General features: G+C 44.4%; 1 protein-coding gene across 13 annotated transcripts in view; it reads right to left on the reverse strand.

Annotated features, from left to right (window-relative positions):
- CHCHD6 (coiled-coil-helix-coiled-coil-helix domain containing 6) overlaps positions 1 to 20,978 on the reverse strand; it is a 200,156-nt gene that overhangs the window by 82,241 nt on the left and 96,937 nt on the right. For all 13 annotated transcript variants that reach the window (XM_043551985.1, XM_043551984.1, XM_037904025.2 and 10 more), the window contains one exon: positions 16,261 to 16,331. In XM_043551985.1, the coding sequence (XP_043407920.1) occupies positions 16,261 to 16,331 (71 nt within the window). The remainder of the gene's footprint in view (positions 1 to 16,260; positions 16,332 to 20,978) is intronic.

The following is a 20,978-nucleotide window of genomic DNA, read 5'->3' on the forward strand; positions in this document are numbered from 1 at the left end:
GCAGCAGTAAGGACGCTGCGAGTGAATTAGACATTCATCTTAGTCAGGACCAATCTAGTGGCTCAGAAGAGGTTTTCTCTTTAACCCTCTCTTGGCTGTTCAGCAGTGGCAGGTAACTGCTACTACAACCAACAGCTGCATTCATCTGTCTTGGCAAATTCATCTCTGTGTGAATATAAACCCAATGAAGAAGTGCAGAGTGCCCGAGAGGTTAAAGCAAGGTTCCTAAAGAATTTCCACTATAAATTCTGGGCTAGTAAAAAAGTGTTTGTCAGAATGTTTGTCAGTTAATCAGACAGTAACACTTCCCCCTCCCCAACACATACACACTGAGACAGCCAGCTATTACAGGGATAGATTAAGGCAAGACCCTTGGGATCTAGGCCCCAAGGGCAGATGCAGGAACAAGGCAGCGCAACAGGCCACAGGGAAGTACCCCGCTGATTGCTAGTGGTAGGCTGTCTCCTTTAGGAGGAAGATCATGGACTCAGGATTGGGAGGTGGAGGGGAGGAGAGCCTTCTGCATCTGGGAGGAAGACAATAAGGCTATGTCTACACTACGCAACTTTTACAGATGTGCCGCTAAAAGGCGCGCAGTGTAACTGCTGTTTGTTGGCAAGAGAGAGCTCTTCTGCCGATAAAAAAAATTCCACCCCCAACGAGCGGCAGCAGCTTTGTCCTGCCGACAAAGCGCTGTTCACACCAGCGCTTTTTGTTTGTAAAACTTTTGTCGCCTGGGGGGCGGGGGGAGGACTGTTTTTTAACACCCCTGAACGACCAAAGTTTTGCCAACGAAGTTCCAGTGTAGACAAAGCCTAAGTATCTGCATGGTGACAGAAGGTTTAACTAAAAGAAGACTCCACCATGGGGTAGCTCCAGGGTGGTTGTTACACTAAACTTTGGTAGAGGTAAGTGCCATTTAATCTTAAACTTATCCCTGGGGTTAGTTGCACTGAGAAAACAGGGCTGTAAATGCTGCAGTAACAGAGAATGGCAGGAGGATATTCTGTTCTAAAGATTAACGGAAACCATGCTCATTCCTCCTAGTCAGTCAGAGAAGGGAGACGAGTCCAGTCCCTGCCCAAATAAATCTCTGTCTTTCCACCACAGAATTGGTTCCTAACTTTCCTCAAGTTCATGAACTTTCAGATGAAGGATTTTGGTTCAGGTCCCGTTCTCCACCCTTCTGGGACAGAATTCCCAACTCTGGAAGTCAGTTTATTTGCCCAACCGCCTCAAAAAAATCCCTAAACCCTACCAGTATTCGCCAATATTTTGTCCTGAAACTAAAAATACACCAGCAAAGTAAATATCTGGCCCTATCATTTTAGGGCATAGCAGCCCCATAGGCCAGTGCAGGAGAGCAATTTCCTGGTGGTTACTATACACCAGGCAAACTAGTTGATTGTTTCAGAGGTCCCAGATGTAGTCAAAAGATGCCACAGAAGGTTGCTCTTTTACACTCTGGTGAACTGTATTCAGACTGAACTGTATACGGCAGTTACAAATGAGTTTGTGGGGGAGATGGGATGGAATCTAAACCTAGACATTTTCATGCATTTACTCAGGAAAAGCCCAGGGCTGAGATATCAGGTGGTGTGGCAGGTCAGAAATGAGGTGCATTGACAGAGCTGTATGACAGCCCAGGGCATAGATAGCTTGGGGTGTCGCAAGTCAGGATTGACATAAACTAGTGACTTGTGATAAAGGATACGTCTACACTCTGAGCTGGGGCTGTGACGCCTAGCTTGTGCAGACATACTTGCGCTAGCTCTCCCTGAGCTGGTGTTCTAAAAACAGTCACGTAACTGAGGTAGCATGGCAGTGGCGAGCAGCAGCACAGGCTAGCTGTGCTAAGTACAAAGCGGCCTGAACTCTGCGGACACATGCTTGGCACAGCTAGTCCATGCCACTCCTCACTGCTGCCTGTGCTACCTTGGCTACACTACTACTTTTAGGGGGCTATCTTGAAGGGAGCAAGTGCTAGTACGTCTACAGCAGCTGGGAATCACACAGTGGGATGTTTTTGCATCACAAGGCATGCTGTGGGTATTTTAGAGTGAGCATGTTGGTGCAATGGTCAGGTACTGTGGTATGTTATTGCACATATACAAAAACCTATAAATGGCTAGCTGAGCTGGAAAACTGCATTCTCCCTTTGATAGTATTTGGCTGTCAATGACAGCTTCTCTTTAACATGTTAGGAAAATAACTCTGGAGGAATACATCGAACAGGACAAAGAAAGGTTTCTTCTTTTCTGATTATCGCATCCTTATCACTGACAGCCATGACCTCACTACTTGCTTTGGAATTCCCTGCCCCAGCATGGCAGTTCAATAATATAGCTAGAATTAAAAAGGGGATAGTCATTTGGTGACTGATTTAGCAGGAATATTGAGTGGATGATCTAATAGATCTCTTCCATCTCTGACTTCCATGATCCAATAATATTCTATTACAAATACTAAGATGAGGTACCAAATCGTATGTTTCAGGAGCATAACCTCTGTGGTCAGGAAGAAAACACTCCTGCCCTTCCTCAAGTATTCAAGAACACTGTTCAACAGATCTGGTTTCACCTTCCTCCAAAGCTTCGGGATTGGACACTGCTGTGGATTAGTTACCACGCTGGGCAGAACTAAAGCCCAATCTGCTATGACAATACTATGCTATGTCAAGTAAGAGGACAATGTGGACCAAAATAGAGAGGAACCACCCCTGGGACTTCTCATAAGGATAGCACCATTAGCCTCGGTGTTCTAGTTAAATTCCAGCTCAGATAACTAAATTCTGCGTCCTGGAGTTCCCTCTGCTGTTTCCATTGGATACAATATGCTGCTTTACTTCCTGTCAGCATAAACAGTTGTGCAGCACTGCAACTGAACAGCTGCTGCATTCCACCCCAGAGATAGCTGCATTTCCGTGGTGGGTGAAGCAACTGCTATATTCTAGTGGCATGGGAGTGCCACTATTGTTAAGGTTGCATTCTGCCACCTGTTTAAAGCTGGACCTTTCCAAGTTCTCTAAAAAGAACACCCATAGTTGGTTTCTTTGAAATTTAGTGTGCCCCAGGAGGGTGCAGGATAGTGTTAGTGACCAAAATTTGGAGTTATCTGAGCCAAGGGTTCCAGACATATAAGACCCCATAAATAGCCATTAAAAAAAAAAAAAAAACTGTAGGTGAGGTTTTGTTTTCTGGTATTTTGCACAGAGCTAGAGATCAAACTATTGATGTGATGCAGGTCAAAAAGGTCTCAATCTGTCACGTTTTACCCAAGTTAGTGTATGGTACGCACCAGCGGCACCAACTTTTAACGTGCCGTGGAGTGCTCGACCCCCACCCCTGGCTCTGTCCCAGGCCCCACCCCCACTCCACCTCTTCCCCCAAGCCCCCACTCCCACCCCGCCTCTTCTCACCCCCTCACCTGAGCTCGCCTGGCCCTCACTCCTCCCCTCAGCACCTCCTGCCCACTGCGGAACAGCTGATCTGCAGCAGGCAGGAGGTGATGGAGGGAGGGGGAGAGGCTAATCCACGGGGCCGCCAGCGGACGGGAGGTGCTGGGGGGACGGGAGCTGGCTGCCGGTGGGTGCTCTGCAGCCATCATTTTTCCCCCATGGGCACTTCAGCTTTGGAGCACCCATGGAGTCGGCGCCTACGGTACCCACTAAATGTTTCGGGAATCCAACTTGAAGAAAATGTACACTTCTTATATTGCACATGCACCAGTACAGAAAAACAGCTAGAGGAGTTTCCATGCCCACAATTTTATATGGTTTAAACTTGACTCTTGTAAGCGCCTCTCTAAAATCTGCTGTTTGCAGTGTTGTTGTAGACTTGTTGGTCCCAGGAGATTAAAGAGACAAGGTGGGTGAGCTAATATCTTTTATTGGTGAAAGAAACAAATGGATTTCTGAGTTATAGGCCTCCCAAAGACAGCTTTCCTTCTGCTACCTTGTACTATTAAACTCAGGGTATGTCTACACTGCAATCGGACACCCACTGCAGGCCTGTGCCAGCTGACTCGGGCTCACGTGTCTGTTTAATTGCAGTGCAGACTTTCTGGATCAGGCTACCACCTCCTAGGGTCCTACAGCCCAGGCTACAGATTGAGCCCGGACATCTACACTGCAATTAAACAGCCCCACAGCTCAAGTCAGCTGGCATGGGTCAGCCGTGAGTTTTTAACTACAGTGCAGACATACTGCCAGAGGTACTCAGGACTGTATGAATTACAGACCTCTTGATAACTGTGAACTCACCCCTCAATTAACATATCTAAGGATAAGTTAATCACAAAACTCCAGCTAAGACAAAAGGAGTTTTGGACTTAGGGAATGTCTCCACAGCAAAAAAAAGAGACTAGCAATAGAGAGCCTTAGAGCCCAGGTCAACTGCCTTGGGCTAGGAGGCTCACACTGCAGAGGTAAAAATAGTAGTGTAGACATTCGGGCTCGGACTGGAGCCTGGCTTGAAACCCAACAAGAGGGAAGGATCTTGGAACCTGGGCTCCAGCCTAAGCATCTACACTGCAATTTTTAATACCCAATAATAATACATAGCCCCTGTACTAAAGAGCTTTAACAACATTAAACTTCACAAATACCCCTTTGAGGCAGGTAGTCTCCCTATTTCACAAATGATGAACCTCACTGCGTAAGTTTAACTGACTTGCCCAAAGTCACAAAGTCTGAGTTCAAGGCCAGAAATTATAATTTAGTCTGATCCCCTGTATATCACAGTCCAACACCATCACCCAGCACCCACATACTAAGCCCAACAACTGAAATGAGACCAGACTATTACAGCCCACAGGATACTAAACTACTGTGTGCCACAGGCAGAGAACAGAAGAGACTGAGGCCCAAGGCCCCTGCAATTGCAGACAACTGACAGAGATATACAGATAATTCCAGCAAGTGACCCATACGCCATGCGAAAAACCTCCCAGGTCACTGCCAGTCTGGCCTGGGGGGAAATTCCTTCCTGACCCCACATATGGCGATCAGTTAGATCCTGAGCATGTGAGCAAGAATCAGCCAACTCAGCATGTGAGACACAGAAAGCTTGGTGCCACCTCAGAGCCCTGACCCATGCCATCCAGCATCCCATCACGAGCCAGGGCTATATCTGATGCTTCAGACAAAGGAGACCAAGAAAACCCAGAGTACATTGCCAGAGGGCAGGGGAGAGAGGGGGGAAGGGAAATGACCCTTTCTGACTCCTGCAGGTGACCAGCTGAAGCCCTGAAACATGAGCTTTTAGAAATATAAAACTCAAACCAGAAGGGACAAAACTGGGACCAGAACTGACGGTTCTGGACTACCATAATGTACTCAGCCAAATACTGTATATCATACTACTTCCCGTGCTCTAACTTGTTTTCTTAACCTCACTAAACAAGCAGTCATTCTCCATTTCACTGATGAGTGCCCCTAGAAGGCTTCAATTTATATCTCAGGCTGTTTTGCTAGACAAAGTCCAAGTAACTTCAATGACTGACCGATATAATCTCTACAAGTATGGATACTTATGTTATCTGTTGAGTGCCAGTACTCTCAAAACTGCACAAAAAGGAGGATGACATGGCCCCATCCCATTGAGCCTGCAAATTAGGTAACTATTCATCTCTACTAGCATTTTGCATGGCAGATGGCAAGTTGTGTGTTATAATAGAAAAGACTTTTTCACAGGCAATTCAAATGTATATTTGGACATAGATTCTTTACTAGTGATGAATGTAGGATATTGACTTGGGAGGAACTCTGCCAGTTTTGAAGCGGAAAGGAAAATTACAGCCTGTTCTTTTCCTTGCCAGGAGATACTGAAGTTAACAGAAGTTGATCTCATGCCTGCAAACACCACACACCATTTCATCCAAAGATGCCAAGCTACTAAGGTTGACAAGCAAAGATGAGTCTAAAGTTAGCATTAAAATGGCCTTTGGAAGCCAAACAGGAATGAGTCAGAACCTTGTTGCTGGAAGGAGCTCTCTGAATCAGAAAAGGAGGATGGCTGAGCTCCCACAAGGCAAAAAAGCAATACAGCAAGAGGTAACTGCATCTGAAACAAAACTTACCCCTACAGGTGACCCAAACAGGCATTTATTTTTTTTTAAGTAAGATAAACAACAACACTTAAGAACAGTTAAGACCTCAGACCAGGAATGGAATATGTGCAGCTCACTGAATGCATGAATTACTGGCTCTAAGAACACAAAATGTTGGGATGGTCAGTGCTACAGCATTTAGGGGGTAACTGCCTACTGAGAAAATGCCAAATCTATACAGATTTGAAAATTCCAAAACCAATCCTTATCTATTCTACCTGCAAAACCTGGCGTCTGCAAGAGAGGAGTTTATGATGTTCTCACAAAGCTAGAGAGATGTTTTCCTTTTAGTGATACCCCCTGCATCATACTTTTAGACTGGATGAAGGGTGGTAAGTATTTTAGCAGCTTCCTACAGTATTTACTTCACCCACCACCAAAATGCAGGCATTTCTGGGGTGGACAGAACAACAGCCACACTAGATACACTATTGTATGTAGTGTATATAATGTATCTGACTGAAGCTGCAGGTGAAATTTACAGAGACAGAATTCAGTTATCCAAATCAGAATTCAAGTGCGACACTGGAACTAAACACTTCAGCTTAAAGACCCCATGGCACTTTCTGCAATCTAATGAGGATGACATCTCATGCATAAGGTGATGCCTTCAGCCCCACAGCACATCATACTTACACTATGTTGTGTGATTCACTCACTACTGACTCCACCACCATTCACCCACCCTTTTAAACATTGGAAATTTTGCTGTTGCAGGAGAAACACAAAGCCTTGAACTCAGGTCTTGGCAAGCAACACAATCTCAACAAAGTACTTAAAGAACACAAGAAATTCCAATAGAAAACAACTTACGTGAACATGGTTTTCAATTCACAGGAAACCATATGCTTTCAAACTGGCACCAAAAGCCTCTCATGCAAGTTAACGTGACCAGCACCAACTTCAGGGTTACTGACTTCAGCTATTAATGATAATCAGAGTCAGCTCCAGCTTACTGCTGAAAAAATTTCTCCAAGGAAGTACCCCTATGGACCACTCTGGAGTCAGTAAGTGCTACATTTTAACCAAATTAGACATGGGCCTGGAGGGCTTGGCAGAAAAGCTGGGTGTGCACCTGTCCCATCATGCAGGAAAGAGACCTTCAGGGGTCAACCTCAGGACACAGGGAAGAAGCAGAAGGTGAGGATGAGAAGGGTGAACCAAACTCCAGCAGGCCTAGATATACTGAAATCAGGCTGAGGGTCTACTGATTGTGAGGTTTCAATGTTAACGGGATTCTATGCGGAAAGCTACTGGTTGCGCTAGGGTTTACATGAAAATCTATTTTAGCTGAAGAACTTTGACCATCCATAAAGTGCTCATTGGAGTATGATGCTATAAAATGATCTCTCACCCTCTACAAGGAAAGGAAAGGTGCAGCCAATAAAACCATACAGCTTGGATACTGATCTCTGGGGAGACAGCTCACCATGTTGGAGGCTTGTGTAGCTATGTCATGACTATCATCTCCTCAGGAGGAGGAGATTCAGGACACATATTGGAATATAGAACCTCTGACTTTCAGAATATCAGTATCTCTCTCCTCAATACCTCTCAAATACTGTCCAATATCACATCCCCTTGTTTCCTATCACCTCACAAGGAGAATTTAACATTCATTAATAAATGGAAGCATCTCACATACAGAGCATATAATTCAGAAGCATGAATACAATTACTGTTCAAAATAGCAACACTGCCCTTGAAATCAGTTGTTAGTGAATTAATGACCAGATTGTTAGAAGTGTTGCCTCAGCTTCGCCTTGGGCTTCTAATTAGCAAACAAGTCATTAATTCACCAGTTACAAGTGGTTTCTGAGGCATTATTGCTTCTGACATCTTTAATTCACTATTTTTTTTTTAAAAGGCTTTTCCAGATGACCTGAGCCTCATATCAGTCCCTGGCCATCACCACCACCAGCACACAGAAAGGCAGCTGCAAACATCCAGTGGTGGCCAACCTGAGGTCACTAATCAATATGCAAGGCACCTTCCCTGGGAGAGGGAAGAGAAGGCCTAAAAAGTCACTAGTATGGAGTCACGGAGGAAAACTACATCCAGGTGAGTCTCAAACATCCTGAAACTGTAACGTTCTTGCTTCAGCCATGTTGTTTTTCACACTCCCCAAACCAACCATGTCAGTGCTCTGGTTCCATTTTCACTTTTATTCTTGATGAAGTCTGTCTCTTGCAGTAAATTTGAGCTGCCAGCCAGCTTTGTTTAACATGTTTTAGACTATGTTAACTGTGGTTTTGTTTTAAGGGGGTACATATTATTGCTGCTGAAAGTAATCAGAATCAGCTCTGTCAATGCACTTTATACTATTCACCTGTCTTAAGGGTTTTATGCTTCCACCCATCACCATAGTATGAGTGCCTTCCATGTGAAATCAATAGCAATAGTAAAGTACCTAGTGAACTCCAGAGTCTGTCATTTCTTCCCCTGCTAGTCCAATCCCAACCCCCGATCCTCACCCCACAGCTACACCATTGCACCTTGATTTTGACCTACAGCAACTGCTGCACTTGTGAGGAGAGACCGTTATTTTTGCACTGGTTTTGCAGTAGTGACAAACCTGTACAGTGTTTGTACACTCATTTTCACTCTGCCCTTCTAGATTAGGGTTCTGCCCCCTGGCCGTACCCTCTTAGTCTGGGTCTCCCCTTCCAGGGGAACCCCCAACCCCTTATCCCTCCGTTGCCTCAGTGGCTACTGTCAGTCATCGTCTAGCCCCTGCTCCCTGGGGCAGACTGCAGTCTGTACCACTCATCATCGGCATGGGGGGGGAGGGGAAGGGGGGGTCGGACCAGCTGCCTCTGTCGAGGTCGGGGCTGCTCCTCTGCAGCCTTAGTACCCTTTTGTGGGCCTTTACCTTGGCTGCAGCCTGGGGCTCTGCCCTTCCCCAGCACTGGTCTGCCCTAGGTACCCTCCTCAGCTTCCCAGGCAGCTAGGCCCTCCTCTCTCCATGTAGCTAGAGAGAGAGAGAGAGTCTCTCAGCTCCTGGCTAACAGCCATCTTATAGGGCCAGCTGTGGCCCCACCTGTGACTACTTCCCCCAATCAGCCTAGCTTTCCTCCAGCTACAGCCCTCTCTTAGGGCTGTTTTAAGCCCTACCAGGCAGGGTGGGGTGACCACCCCGCCACAGCACACTTTATGCAAACTCTCATGTCTTCTGTCTGGTAACATTTCACTGTAGCAGTAACTATTTAAGGCTTTAAGAAGCACTCCCAGGAAAAGTAAAGTGAGCCAACTGGAACATTTATGCAGTTCCAGCACAGCCAGTGCAACCCTCATTATAATACCCCACCCTCCCAGAACAGAAAGGACCACGAGAACAGAAAACTTACAACTGGTCTGAGTGCCAGACCCTGAAATCAATGTACAGCTAGAAACAGTTTAACAATGGTCCTCCTGAAACAGTATTGAAAATGGATAAGTCCTAGTGTAAATGGGGCGAACTACCTTCAACTCCATTTAAGAAAAGATAATTAACTCTTGTTTCTATAAAGACTTGCTCATACTTTCTGAAAGGGCATTAAAGCCAGTACTATCCCATCTACTCTAGCACTTGCACCATTTTACATATCACTTCGGGGGAACATATTCCTCAAGGCCAGTTTCAGCAATACTTCAATTTCCCAACTCAGACCAGGTCTGGAGGCACAAAGGGTCAGTGCAGTGCAGGCCAGGCTGTCATGGAATCCCTTTATATGAAATGCATGTGGAACAGAATCACTGAAAGCAAGGCTGGGAGCAACCAGCACGAATAGTGTTAGAAGGAGCGGGAAGAGCCAGACCCTTCTTTGATGGGGTAACAGTCTTGCTCTTACCTCAACATGAAGTGAGAATGAGCTCCAAGGGGTAGCTGGTGTTGTATCCCTGAAAGTTACTATCTCCCTATTGCCTAGGCCCCTAATTTCAACCATGTATGAATCTATTAATCTAATAATAGGAGAAACCCCACAGCCATTTTGCTTGAAGCCTGTGATGTCCCTGCCTCTTCCTCTTGTGCTTCAGTATTGTACACTTAATGTCTGCTTCAGAATTCTACCCCTGTGTGCAGTCCCCTCAGAGTAGAAATATATGGGGCTAGTTAAAAATTTGCTGATATCAGACTTTAAGATTTCATGAGCCAATGAAGTAGCAGCATGCATGATCCTTCGAACCTTCCCAAACTCTAAAGAAACCAGTCAAAAAGCTGGTAGTTCCTTGGGGATTTGCTCACAATTTCCACTTTCAGTGAAGGCCTGTTGCTGCTATAAAGTCTGTTATGAAATTTAATAAGACCCTCATTTTCAGGGGATTGAACTATGGAATAATTTGCTGTTCCAAGCTCACAGTCTGTCCAGAAGCTTTTTACCCCATGCCTGTGCCAAGTCTGTGCAGTTCTCTTTTCCATACAAAGCCTAGGAGGATACTTACCACTTGTCAGTTTCTCTAACATAATCACCTTAAATACTCATGTCCATTAAGTTTAAAGATCCTAGAATCATTAAATGAACTCTTAGATAGGAGGTCCCATGTGGAATAAATCTTGATGGCAGACTTTCCATTGGAAAGTTGCCTTGGTTTCAAAGCTGATCTCTATCAGGATGACAAGATACGAGCATTCTTTAAATTCTCATTGATAGCTGTGCATGGCATATTCAGTCCTCTCAGCATAGCGAGCTAAGCAATAGGGCTCTTGGTAAGCAGCTTCAGAGAGAGTTCAACAGACCATAAGACTATCTCAGAGGGAAATTATTCAGCTCCAGAACAATTTTAGCTCTTAACAACTTCCTAATCCCCCTACCCCACTCTGCAGCTTTACCTTTTAAAGAATACCATATGCCCACACCCAACCATGCTGATCCTTGCTTCCAAATTTAAAAAACAACAAAAATAAGATAAGGTCAAACTTAACAAAAGAATGAAATTAAAAAAACAGCACTTTGAGGATAAATCTTGAGTGCCTGCACTAAGCCGTAACTTCTTCACTGATTTTTTTCCCCCCTTAACAGATTCAGGGGCTGTAATAACATTTAATCCTCAGAAGCTAATCTAAATGTAACACTCAAAAGAAGACAAAGACAACGCAAAAGAAAAAAATGTGGCCACTGCCTTTTGGGACGCCTGCTTTATCCCAGGAGCGAGCGCATTAATAGAGCTTGGAATGAAATGCCATTTTATTCTCTGTAGCAGGGAGGGGATTAACAAGTTGTCTTCTCTAAACCCAGTCTGAGTCATGGCTCTCTGAGCACTGAGAAAAGGATGTGAAGAAAAGTGAAGGGTGGGGAGCACTGGTCTTTTATGTACATGTTGCTTCTTTTGTGGGTGGTTACTGATGTGCAGAGTTTGCTAAACACGGAAGGAAGGAGGGAGGAAAAGTTCTGAGTCCCCAGACTAATTCCACTGGTTAACAAAGGGCAAAATAATAATGCAGCAATTATAATAAAATCAGACAGACAGTGTGTCCATGGCAGTGTTCCAAGTCACCATAGCACGCAAACAACAAGGGCATGTTACTGAAGGTACTCAAAGAACTGCCCATTTTCCAAGGTCTGTTCAGTGGCTTCCTGTTGCTAGGAGGTTCTTCTTGGAAGAGAGACGCAAGCTGGATAGAACCCAGGACAGGACAGTGAGCAGTATGCAGGGAGGATGGCTGTGCAATTTCTTGAGATACTTCACAGGAAGGTGGAGTCTAGGTTCAGGTAATGTGGTTAGGAACAAAGACTGTCACACAAGATCAGACCACTAGTCCATAAGACACAGTAGCCTGCCTTCAGCAGTGGCCAATACCTGGTGCTTCTCTTGTTGACTCACTATGTGGCCTGGAGCAAAGCACTTCATTTCTCTATTTGCCCTCCTGCAAGATGGGGATAATAAGGCTTACCCACCTGCCTCACAGACATATTGTAAAGACTCGTTAGTTAAGATCTGTACAGCACTCTGAATACGTGAAGAGCCATATAAATACGAAGAGAAAAAAACAGTAGTGCACTTGGCCCCTTGTGCAAAGCTGCAGCTATTTAAAAGGGCTGGAGAGTGAAGGAAAGGGATACTCAGATGCCTATAAATGCCACAGAAGCAGTCTCCGTGATTTGTGCTGCTTTGACCTTTCCTGCAGTATGATCTCTGTAAAGTAGAATTTACTCACTGTAGGGGAAATCCCATTTTCATTCCCCACCCCTCAGTACACTAAAATACAAATTTAAATGTGGTACTTGATAAAAGGTGACAAAACACAGGACAGCTGAGTCTGATTAGGTGTGTGCGCATACAAAGTAGAGAAGGTAAATCGAGTAACCCACCATGATTGATGGGATTGGTGTGTTATGGGCTGAGAGAGAGATTATGGAATGGAGACAGAGCATCATACAGAGGGAAGAACCGCCCCACTTCCCATTTCTTCTTGTTATACAGGAGCAGTGGTGGTCAAGTGCACTGTGCATGGGGCTGGGAGTTGGCAGACCTGAGTTTCATCCCTAGCAGAATCTGTGTGACTTTGTTTGTGTCTGAGTTCCTCTATCTGTATAATGGAGATAATCAAATTTATTGACTTTGGTAAACTACTTTCAGATTTACAGATGGTCTAGTGCTTCAAGACTAAACAGCATGACTAGTCTGCTCCTTCAGTTGTTTGTTGCTCATTGAGTTCAGATGGGGGTGGCAAATTCTGCATTCTTCAGTACTCAACAAACAATGCCTGATAAAGGGACCTTGTAGCATAAACAAATGTTTGGTCCTACCCAGTAAGTTCAGAATACTGATACATATACCCACAAAGGAACTGTCTCTCATTCCATCCCAGACATAGCTCTGTTCTAGTTTTAGGACTGTAAGCAATTTGGGCAGGAATTGCATGTTCATATATGTTTGTACAGCACTTAGTACAATGATGCCCGATCCTAAATGGGGCCTCTGAGCACTACTGCAACACACGCACGCACTAAGATGGTGAGCTGGCAGGGAGATGCAAGGTGGTCAGTATGATTAACATGGGGCACCATCAACCCCTAGATGGCGTATTCCAACACGGAGCCCAGGATGTAGGGCAGGGGTGGGCAAACTACGGCCCGTGGGCTGGATCTGGCCCGTTAGAGCTTTGGAACCGGTCCATAGGATTGCCACCCCATGGAGCCGTGGGTCCTGTGCTGCTCCCGGAAGCAGCCGGCACCACGTCCCTGCGGCCCTGGGGAAGGGGGGCGGGGAAGAGGGCTCCACATGCTACCCTCACCTGCAGGCACCAGCCCCCGCAGCTCCCATTGGCCGGGAATGGCCAATGGGAGCTTTGGGGGAGGTACCTGCAGGTGAGCGCAGCGCGCGGAGCCCTCTGCCCCCCTTCCCCCAGGAGCCAGAGGAACGTGGTGCCAGCTGCTTCTGGGAGCGGCACGGGGCCAGGGCAGGCAGGGAACCCGCCTTAGCCCCGCTGCATGCCGCTGCCACCCCAGAGCTGCTCCAGATAAGCGGCTACGGGCCAGAGCCCACACCCGAACCCCTCCTGCACCCCCTCCTGTGCCCCAACCCCTTGCCCTGAGCCCCTTTCTGCACACTGCACCCCCTCCCTACAGAGTTTCTCAAATGCAGCCACATGCGGCCACCAGGGATTTTCTTGCAGCCACAGCCTCCTGGGCACTGAGGGGCGTGCAAAGAAGTGCCTCTCCCTCAGGGCCATCAGGGGCCGGAACCACAAACGCTGGAGGAGCAGGCAGCCAGTAAGTTCCCCACCTTCCCAGGGATGTGAGGCTCGGCCTTCAAGCATCAACCCTGGGGCGGCAGGTGGCAGGCTCCAGTCATGGGACTTTGGGCTCTGGCCCTGGCCCCCAGCCATGGAGTGGCGCGTGCCAGCTCTGGGTTTACCCCTCCCCCATTGTCCCTGGCCCACACAGCCTCCTCCGGCCCAGGACTCTGTGCAGTGGCAGGCTCTGACGCTGGGCTCACCTCAACCCCCATTGCCCCGGTCCCCATTGTCTCCCTACCCACCTCCCCATCCAGAGCTTTACTAGCTAGCAAGTCTTTTCTAAAAAAAGGCAACCAAAACCAAAAACAACAAAGGACAAGAATGTGCAAAGCACCTTATTTGTGTTTCTATTCTTTTAGATCCAGTAAATAGAGAACTGTACGTTATTTTTATTACTGAGTCTGAAAAAAAAAACCCAACCCCTATATAAATAAATTATAATTTGGACACATATATGTGCATATTTATTTGTTTTTCCTAAAGTCAAGTAAGTATTTTAAGAAAAATTGTCATAGTGGCCACCAGCAAGAGTTGGTGGCCACACTCTGAAGTCACCAAAAAATTTATTCTGAGAACCCCTGCTCTAAGAATCTCCATTCTAAAAAGAGGTAGATGATATAAGGAACTCTTTCCCCCTCACATTTACAAGCTCTGCATAGCCTGTCCTTTCCCAATTATTACGGCTTCCAGCGCATGGTTCCCAAGCTATTTTTTCAAGACAACAATGTGAATTTCAAAACAGATACCACATTGGAGCCAAAGGATAGTCCCCGGGGGCGGGGGAGGGCTGCTGTCCATCTAAGTGAACCCAAAGAAAGTCTTTCTATTTAGAGTGGCCAAAGTCTGCTTACTCTTCCAACAGAAAATATTACTAGAAAGGGCAAGTAGGAAATCTCAGAGTGGCTGCTCTTAGGGACACAAAGAGAAGGGGAAGGAACCTCTAAGACCCTAGAACATTCTTGCTAAATCTCAGGAAATCATTAACTTTTGTACTGATCTCAACTGTTTACCATTTCGAGGAATGGCTGCATTACCAGATGGTAACATATGCTGCAGATCTTCATCTTGCAAGGAACAGGGGAGGTCAAATAAACCTCATGGGAATCCAAGTGAAGGCTGTCCTAAATACAGGTTTGACACATAGCCTATGACAACAAATACAGGATATAACCTGGGGTCTTAATCTTCTCTAAGAATTCATTATTTATGTTATATATTATATCCTTGTTACATGTATTCTCACCAACTGGCTACACAATTCTGGACGCACACGCAGATAAAATATCTTCTCTCTGCTCCAAGGCGGCTAAAGAAAAGACTGTCAGGTCTTGATTACAACATCTACAATTTTTAAAATTTAAGTTAGTAATTTAAATTTTACTAAGAAGAGTTATCTGAAAATGTCTGGGATGTATCAGCGCCTTGATTTTGTAAGTACACTGCATGTGAGCTTTTACAGAAACCAAACTGTTCAAGCACCAGTGCGAAATTATAACAAGTTATGTGATGCTTTGATAGCCAGTTATAATTAAAAAAAGAATACAATATAATACGCTGTGCACCCCACTTACATACACCTGTATAATCTATTTATGTAGTTAAATATCATGCAGTCTGGACCTGATCCAACTGGACTGCATATGTTGTTACTCCAGTATATTGCATGTTGGCCAACTGTTTGTTGTACCAAACTGAGGTATAAATGCTGCTCTTAACAGTATAATTTCTCTGGACTCATGAATAGTAAAGAATTCTCACAAACTTATATTTTTTCTTAGACAGTTGTTAGTAGTACATGTGGAACAATGAGTTGGAAAATGCTACTGGCACACAAAAATGGAGGAATTTGGACATGAAATGCACTATAGTGGCAAAAGAATACACAAAATATTAAAGGACTCCGAGCCACGATAAAAACCGTATTTCAGAAAATACATTTCATCTCTGTCACTATAAACACACATGATAATTAAAACAGATTTTAGTGTTGTTTAGATGTCACCATTTATCCTATTTACTTTTTACATTTCTCTTGCCTATACAAAATAAAAAAAAAGTTTCACTTTTCTGCTCTTCTGCACTAGCCCAGCAACGTCTGGGTTGCAAACACTGTGGCGGACAGTTAAAATGTAAACCAAAAATACTTTTTATTGCTATTCTAAAAACCTTGAAAACATTCTAATCCAATTTGTGTTTTCTAGACCCCATCCTCATCTCCTTCTATTTTTATTTTCAAAGAAATTCTACACTTTGACCCTAAACTTTCTCCCTTAAAGTTAGCACAACAAGAGAGTTTACAACTGTTCAGGTCTCTAAATACTTATTCTGCGCTAACATCACACTTCATTTATGTAAATATCCAGGGGCTATTCCCACACAGTGTATTATAAATACAAACAAAACTGTTGAAAAGAACTAAAATGACTTCTTACTTTATGTGGTTCTCTGCACCAGTGGCTGCCTCACGGAATTGCTCTGATGTCAGCTTGTAGATTTCAGCATTCTGAAACAAAGCAAATATTGCTCATCACTCAAGATTGTGCTTTTTTTGTATCCTACCCTGTGATGTAATTGTCTTCTATAATAAACAACATTCATTTCTCACCCAGCAGGCACCATATTCTGCTACAAAACAACTTAGGCTCCACCAATATAAAATATGAATATGAAAGAACATATGCACTTCTCAACAGATCACATCAAGGCAACAAACTTGAGGCACACTGCTGAAAACACCTCATGTGGGGAGGGGTAGGCCTCTTGGCCAATGCTCAGTTTGTGTTATTTCATCCAAACTTATTTTCCAGCAGGTGTTTCCAGTGCTGCTTGGGGTTTGTTTTGGTTTTTTTAATTGCTGTGGGGAGCCTGTAGGTTACTGACTTGCAAGTGTCAAAGCTAGCTGCTAACACTGTTAGCCTAAAAGAGAATTAATTTTATATTTCAACCCCACTGTCCATGTAACTTGCTTTTTAAGGAAAATTCCTTGAGCCATTTGTAGACTAGCTACCATGTTTCCTCTTTAACAGTATAGTGAAGAGTACCAGACTTGAGTCAATCTGAAAGAGTAGATGCAAACTTATACAAGAACAACCACTTTTTAAAATAAATGAAGAGATGAGATAAAAATAGTCTCGGGGGGTAAACACTGAAATTCGACATAGGGCCCATCCTTGCTGCTCTCCTACCTGTCTCCTGATTTTGTCGTTTTATATTAAACACAGTTCCCTTCCTCCCAACTTTTTCTCCTGTGATTGCAACTCTGGCCCTCCACTGCAAGTATTATTCAGTGGTTAGAAAAGAGAATAGGGCAAGTCACCATCTATGTGTCTCAGTTTCCCTTCTGTAAAGTGGGGATAACACCTGCCTATTCCACAGAAGTCTTGAGATGTTTAGCTAATGGAAAGGTTTATGAAGTGTTCCGTTGAAAGATATTTATTTAAGTGTCATTTCTATACATATCTGCATTTATGTAACACACACAAACCACAGCAAGGAATTTGTTTTCACAAATTCTGACCTCATAATCGCTCTTAGACCTGACAAATCATGGATCAGTAATCAATCCAAAATGAGTTTTGCCAGCAAGCTGTCATGAATGTCTTTGTTCGCTTATTTGTTACATAATCGTCAAACTTCTATGTGGCAAAATCCTTTTTACTTCTTTCAATAACAAAAGTTCAAATTTTAATGGAGCCTTTTTCTCTGCCCTGTAAACAGATCCGATGACTTCCAGCTCCCTGCTGTTGCTTATTCACATATGAACCTACAAAACCTATGTGCCAATTCATTAAATTTGCCATTAAAAATGATATAATGTGAAAACATACGGTCTGAGTGTTATTCTCCATGAGTTTCATAAGTCTCACTGTTTCTCCAATTACTTCCCAAGCAATTTTCATATTTCATACCACCTGATTTCTCAAAGGGTCTGGATTTGTGAGATCAAAAAGAGAGAAAGAGGGAAAGCGAGAGAGAGAGAGAGAGAGAGAAAAGAAGGTAGGAAAATTAAGCATTTTTCCAGCAATAGGAAGTAATGCCATCAGACACTATTAGCCAGCAGCAATTTGCAGTGAAACAGCAGCAGGAGAGGAAAACAGGAACAAATATGTTATATGTGAGGCCCAGCATGAAGCTGGCATTTAACCCACCTAAGGAAGGAAAAAGCAGCAGAGTTGTTTGCTAGTAGGACTGTAGAATTAAAGCACTTGTGCAAGGGCCTTTGTGTGGTTTATGAGAGGGGGAGAGTTCAGCCCAATGATTTTATTGTGACAGAGGCAGTAGAAATACTGATGATGCCACTACTGCATCAAGTTCCTGCCCGAGCCCCTAGGCAACAATGGGTGGGATCCTCAAGCATGGACAGAAGTACTGAGGCATGGAACCAGTACAACATCACTCCGGCTCTCAACTTGGCTGGGAGGCAGGCAAGTGAGAACTCAAATGGGGAGGGGCACCTCAACCTCAGTGATCAGGAGGGAGGGAAAGATGATAATCCTGCCAGGCCACATGCCAGACCACCTGGCAAGTCTGATGTGGGTGTCATGTGGGAGTGTAATGGTAGATGGGGGCATAGAAGGCACGGAAAGGAATTTAAAATGCCAAATTTAAAAGGGGAGGAAGGAAATCTAAGCACAGATTCTATAATCCCCCGTTCCACTAATCTAGATACCTCTCTGGTTTGCTTTTGGTTTACTTCTCTGTTTTTCATTTTGGGAAGACTTACTGCTTCCAATGTTATGAATCAATATTGTTAAGTGCTTCCAAAAGAAGGACAAGTTCCAGATTGGCCATTCAAACTCTGGCTTGCTCAGCAACTAGAAGTGTTAAAAAGATTTCCCCATCCCTTTGGGCCTCTTCCTCTTTGGGGGTTGCTCATTCACCTGAGCCAGATGGGGGAGCAGAACAAGGTGGTTGCTCATTCACTTCTGTCCTTGCTTCAGATTTATGCCATACATAGAACCATACAAATGTAGGGCTGGAAGGGATCTTGAGAGGTCATCTAGTTCAGCCCCCTGCACTGAAGTAGGATCAAGTAAACCTAGAGTGGACCATCCCTGACAGGTATTTTTTTCAACCTGTTATTAAAAATCTCGAATGATGGGGATTCCACAACCTCCCTGGGAAGCCTATTCCAGAGCTTAATTACCCTTATAGTTGGAAAGTTTCCCCTAATATCTAACTTAAATCTCCCTTGCTGAAGATTAAATCCATTACTTCTTGTCCTACCTTCAGTGCACACGGAGAACAATTGCTCACCATCCTCTTTATAACAGTACTTAACATATTTGAAGATTTATCAGGTCTCGCCCTCACGCTTCTTTTCTCAAGAGTGAATATGATCAGATTTATGACCTTTCCTCATAGTCAGATATTCTAACCCTTTGATCATTTTTGTTCTCCCCCCTCTGGACTCTCTCCAATTTGTCCAAAACTGACCCAGTACTCCAGCTGAGGCCCCACCAATGCTAAGTAGAACAGGGCAATTAGTGTAGGAGTGTTGTATTTAATATAGCCAGAATGATATTAGCCATTTTTGCAATTGCATCACATTGTTGACTAATTCATTGATCCACTATTACCCCCACAGCCTTTTCAGGAGTACTACTGCCTAGCCAGTTACTCCCCATTTTGTAGCCAATTCTTTTCTTCCTCAGTGTAGTACTTTGTACTGGTCTTTACTGAATTTCAGTTTGTTGATTTCAGACTAGTTCTCCAAATCATTTAATAAGAACAAATTCCACCCAACTGCCTCTCAATCTGAGCACTGAGCAGGGGTGGTTCTACAGTTTTGGGGCTTTTCCTTCAGTGAGAGCGTAGTTTTCGGCATTCTTTACATTCAGTCTACATCTGCAAAATTTGCTGCCTCTTGTCATAGTTTGAATCCTCCCAGTGTGATGCTGTGCACCACCACACTGTGACAGAACATTCCAATGGCTAATATTAATCCAAGACTTTCTAACTGTCCTGAAAGCTCAGAACAGGCAGCCAAGTGAAAATGCAGAACCACCTTACCCACATTACACTAGGGGACAACTTCATCAGGTCACACATAACCACAGGTACTGTTGGTGCATTGCTCAACCCCAACAGAGAGACTATTGGCCATATATTGCGTAAAGAACCCTACATTAGGAAAGGAGATTCAGCTGCAAGCCTGTGTAAAAAATATGCTCAGAAAACATCCCACACTCACAGTGTTGCCAACTCTCATGCTATTTAATGTTTTTCTTAAAGTCCCAGCTCCTGGAGACAAGTGGTTACAAGAGAATTTGAGCTGCCGTAAAAAAAAAAAAAAAATTCCAAATTTCCAGCCCTTATGGTCCAGAAAAATAGTTTGATAATGTGCGCCACATGAACCTAAAAGGCTTAAAGGAAAAGAATCTGAAATGTATTTTTATCTAAATCTCATGAGTTTTGGGGGCCTGACTCATGATTTTTCATGTTTCAGGTTAGCAATTTTGGGATTCTGTCTTTAGAGTGTGAACAAGCTGCACCGATGCAGTGCAAATTCAAAGGGTTTACCACTTCTGGTAAGTAATTGGTTGACAGTGAGAATGTGAAAATATAGTCTCAGATCTCGCTCTTTCACGCGCGTGCGTGCACCTTGAAATAAAAACTTCCCTTCCACACTAAAACTGAGGTTCAAAATAAATTTTGGTTAATTTCCCACTGTGACAAAGTTCCTGCTCTACCTTGGTGGGTCTTGAGCTTATTGGCAGATTTGCTGGCCTTCGAGCTTCACGGCAGCCCTCAGCTTGGCCGTTTTTCTGAATTCACAGTCCAGGTCAACTCCTCCTGTGTCTGACCAGGAATTGGGAGGATTTGGGGGGAACCCAGGCTCTGTGGAATGCAGCTGTCTAGAGTGCCTCCTGGAACAGCTGTGCGACAGCTACAACTCACTGGGCTACTTCCCCATGGCCTCCTCCCAACACCTTCTTTATCCTCACCATAGGACCTTCCTCCTGGTGTCTGATAATGCTTGTACACCTCAGTCCTCCAACAGTCCACATTCTCACTCTCAGCTCCTAGTGCCTCTTGCTCCCAGCTCCTCACACGCACACCACAAACTGAAGTGAGCTCCTTTTTAAAACTCAGATGCCCGGATTAGCCAGCCTTAACTGATTCTAGCAGCTTCTTGATTGGCTGCAGG

Source organism: Chelonia mydas, chromosome 7 (assembly GCF_015237465.2).
Source record: "Chelonia mydas isolate rCheMyd1 chromosome 7, rCheMyd1.pri.v2, whole genome shotgun sequence".
Classification (NCBI taxonomy): Eukaryota; Metazoa; Chordata; order Testudines; family Cheloniidae; genus Chelonia; species Chelonia mydas.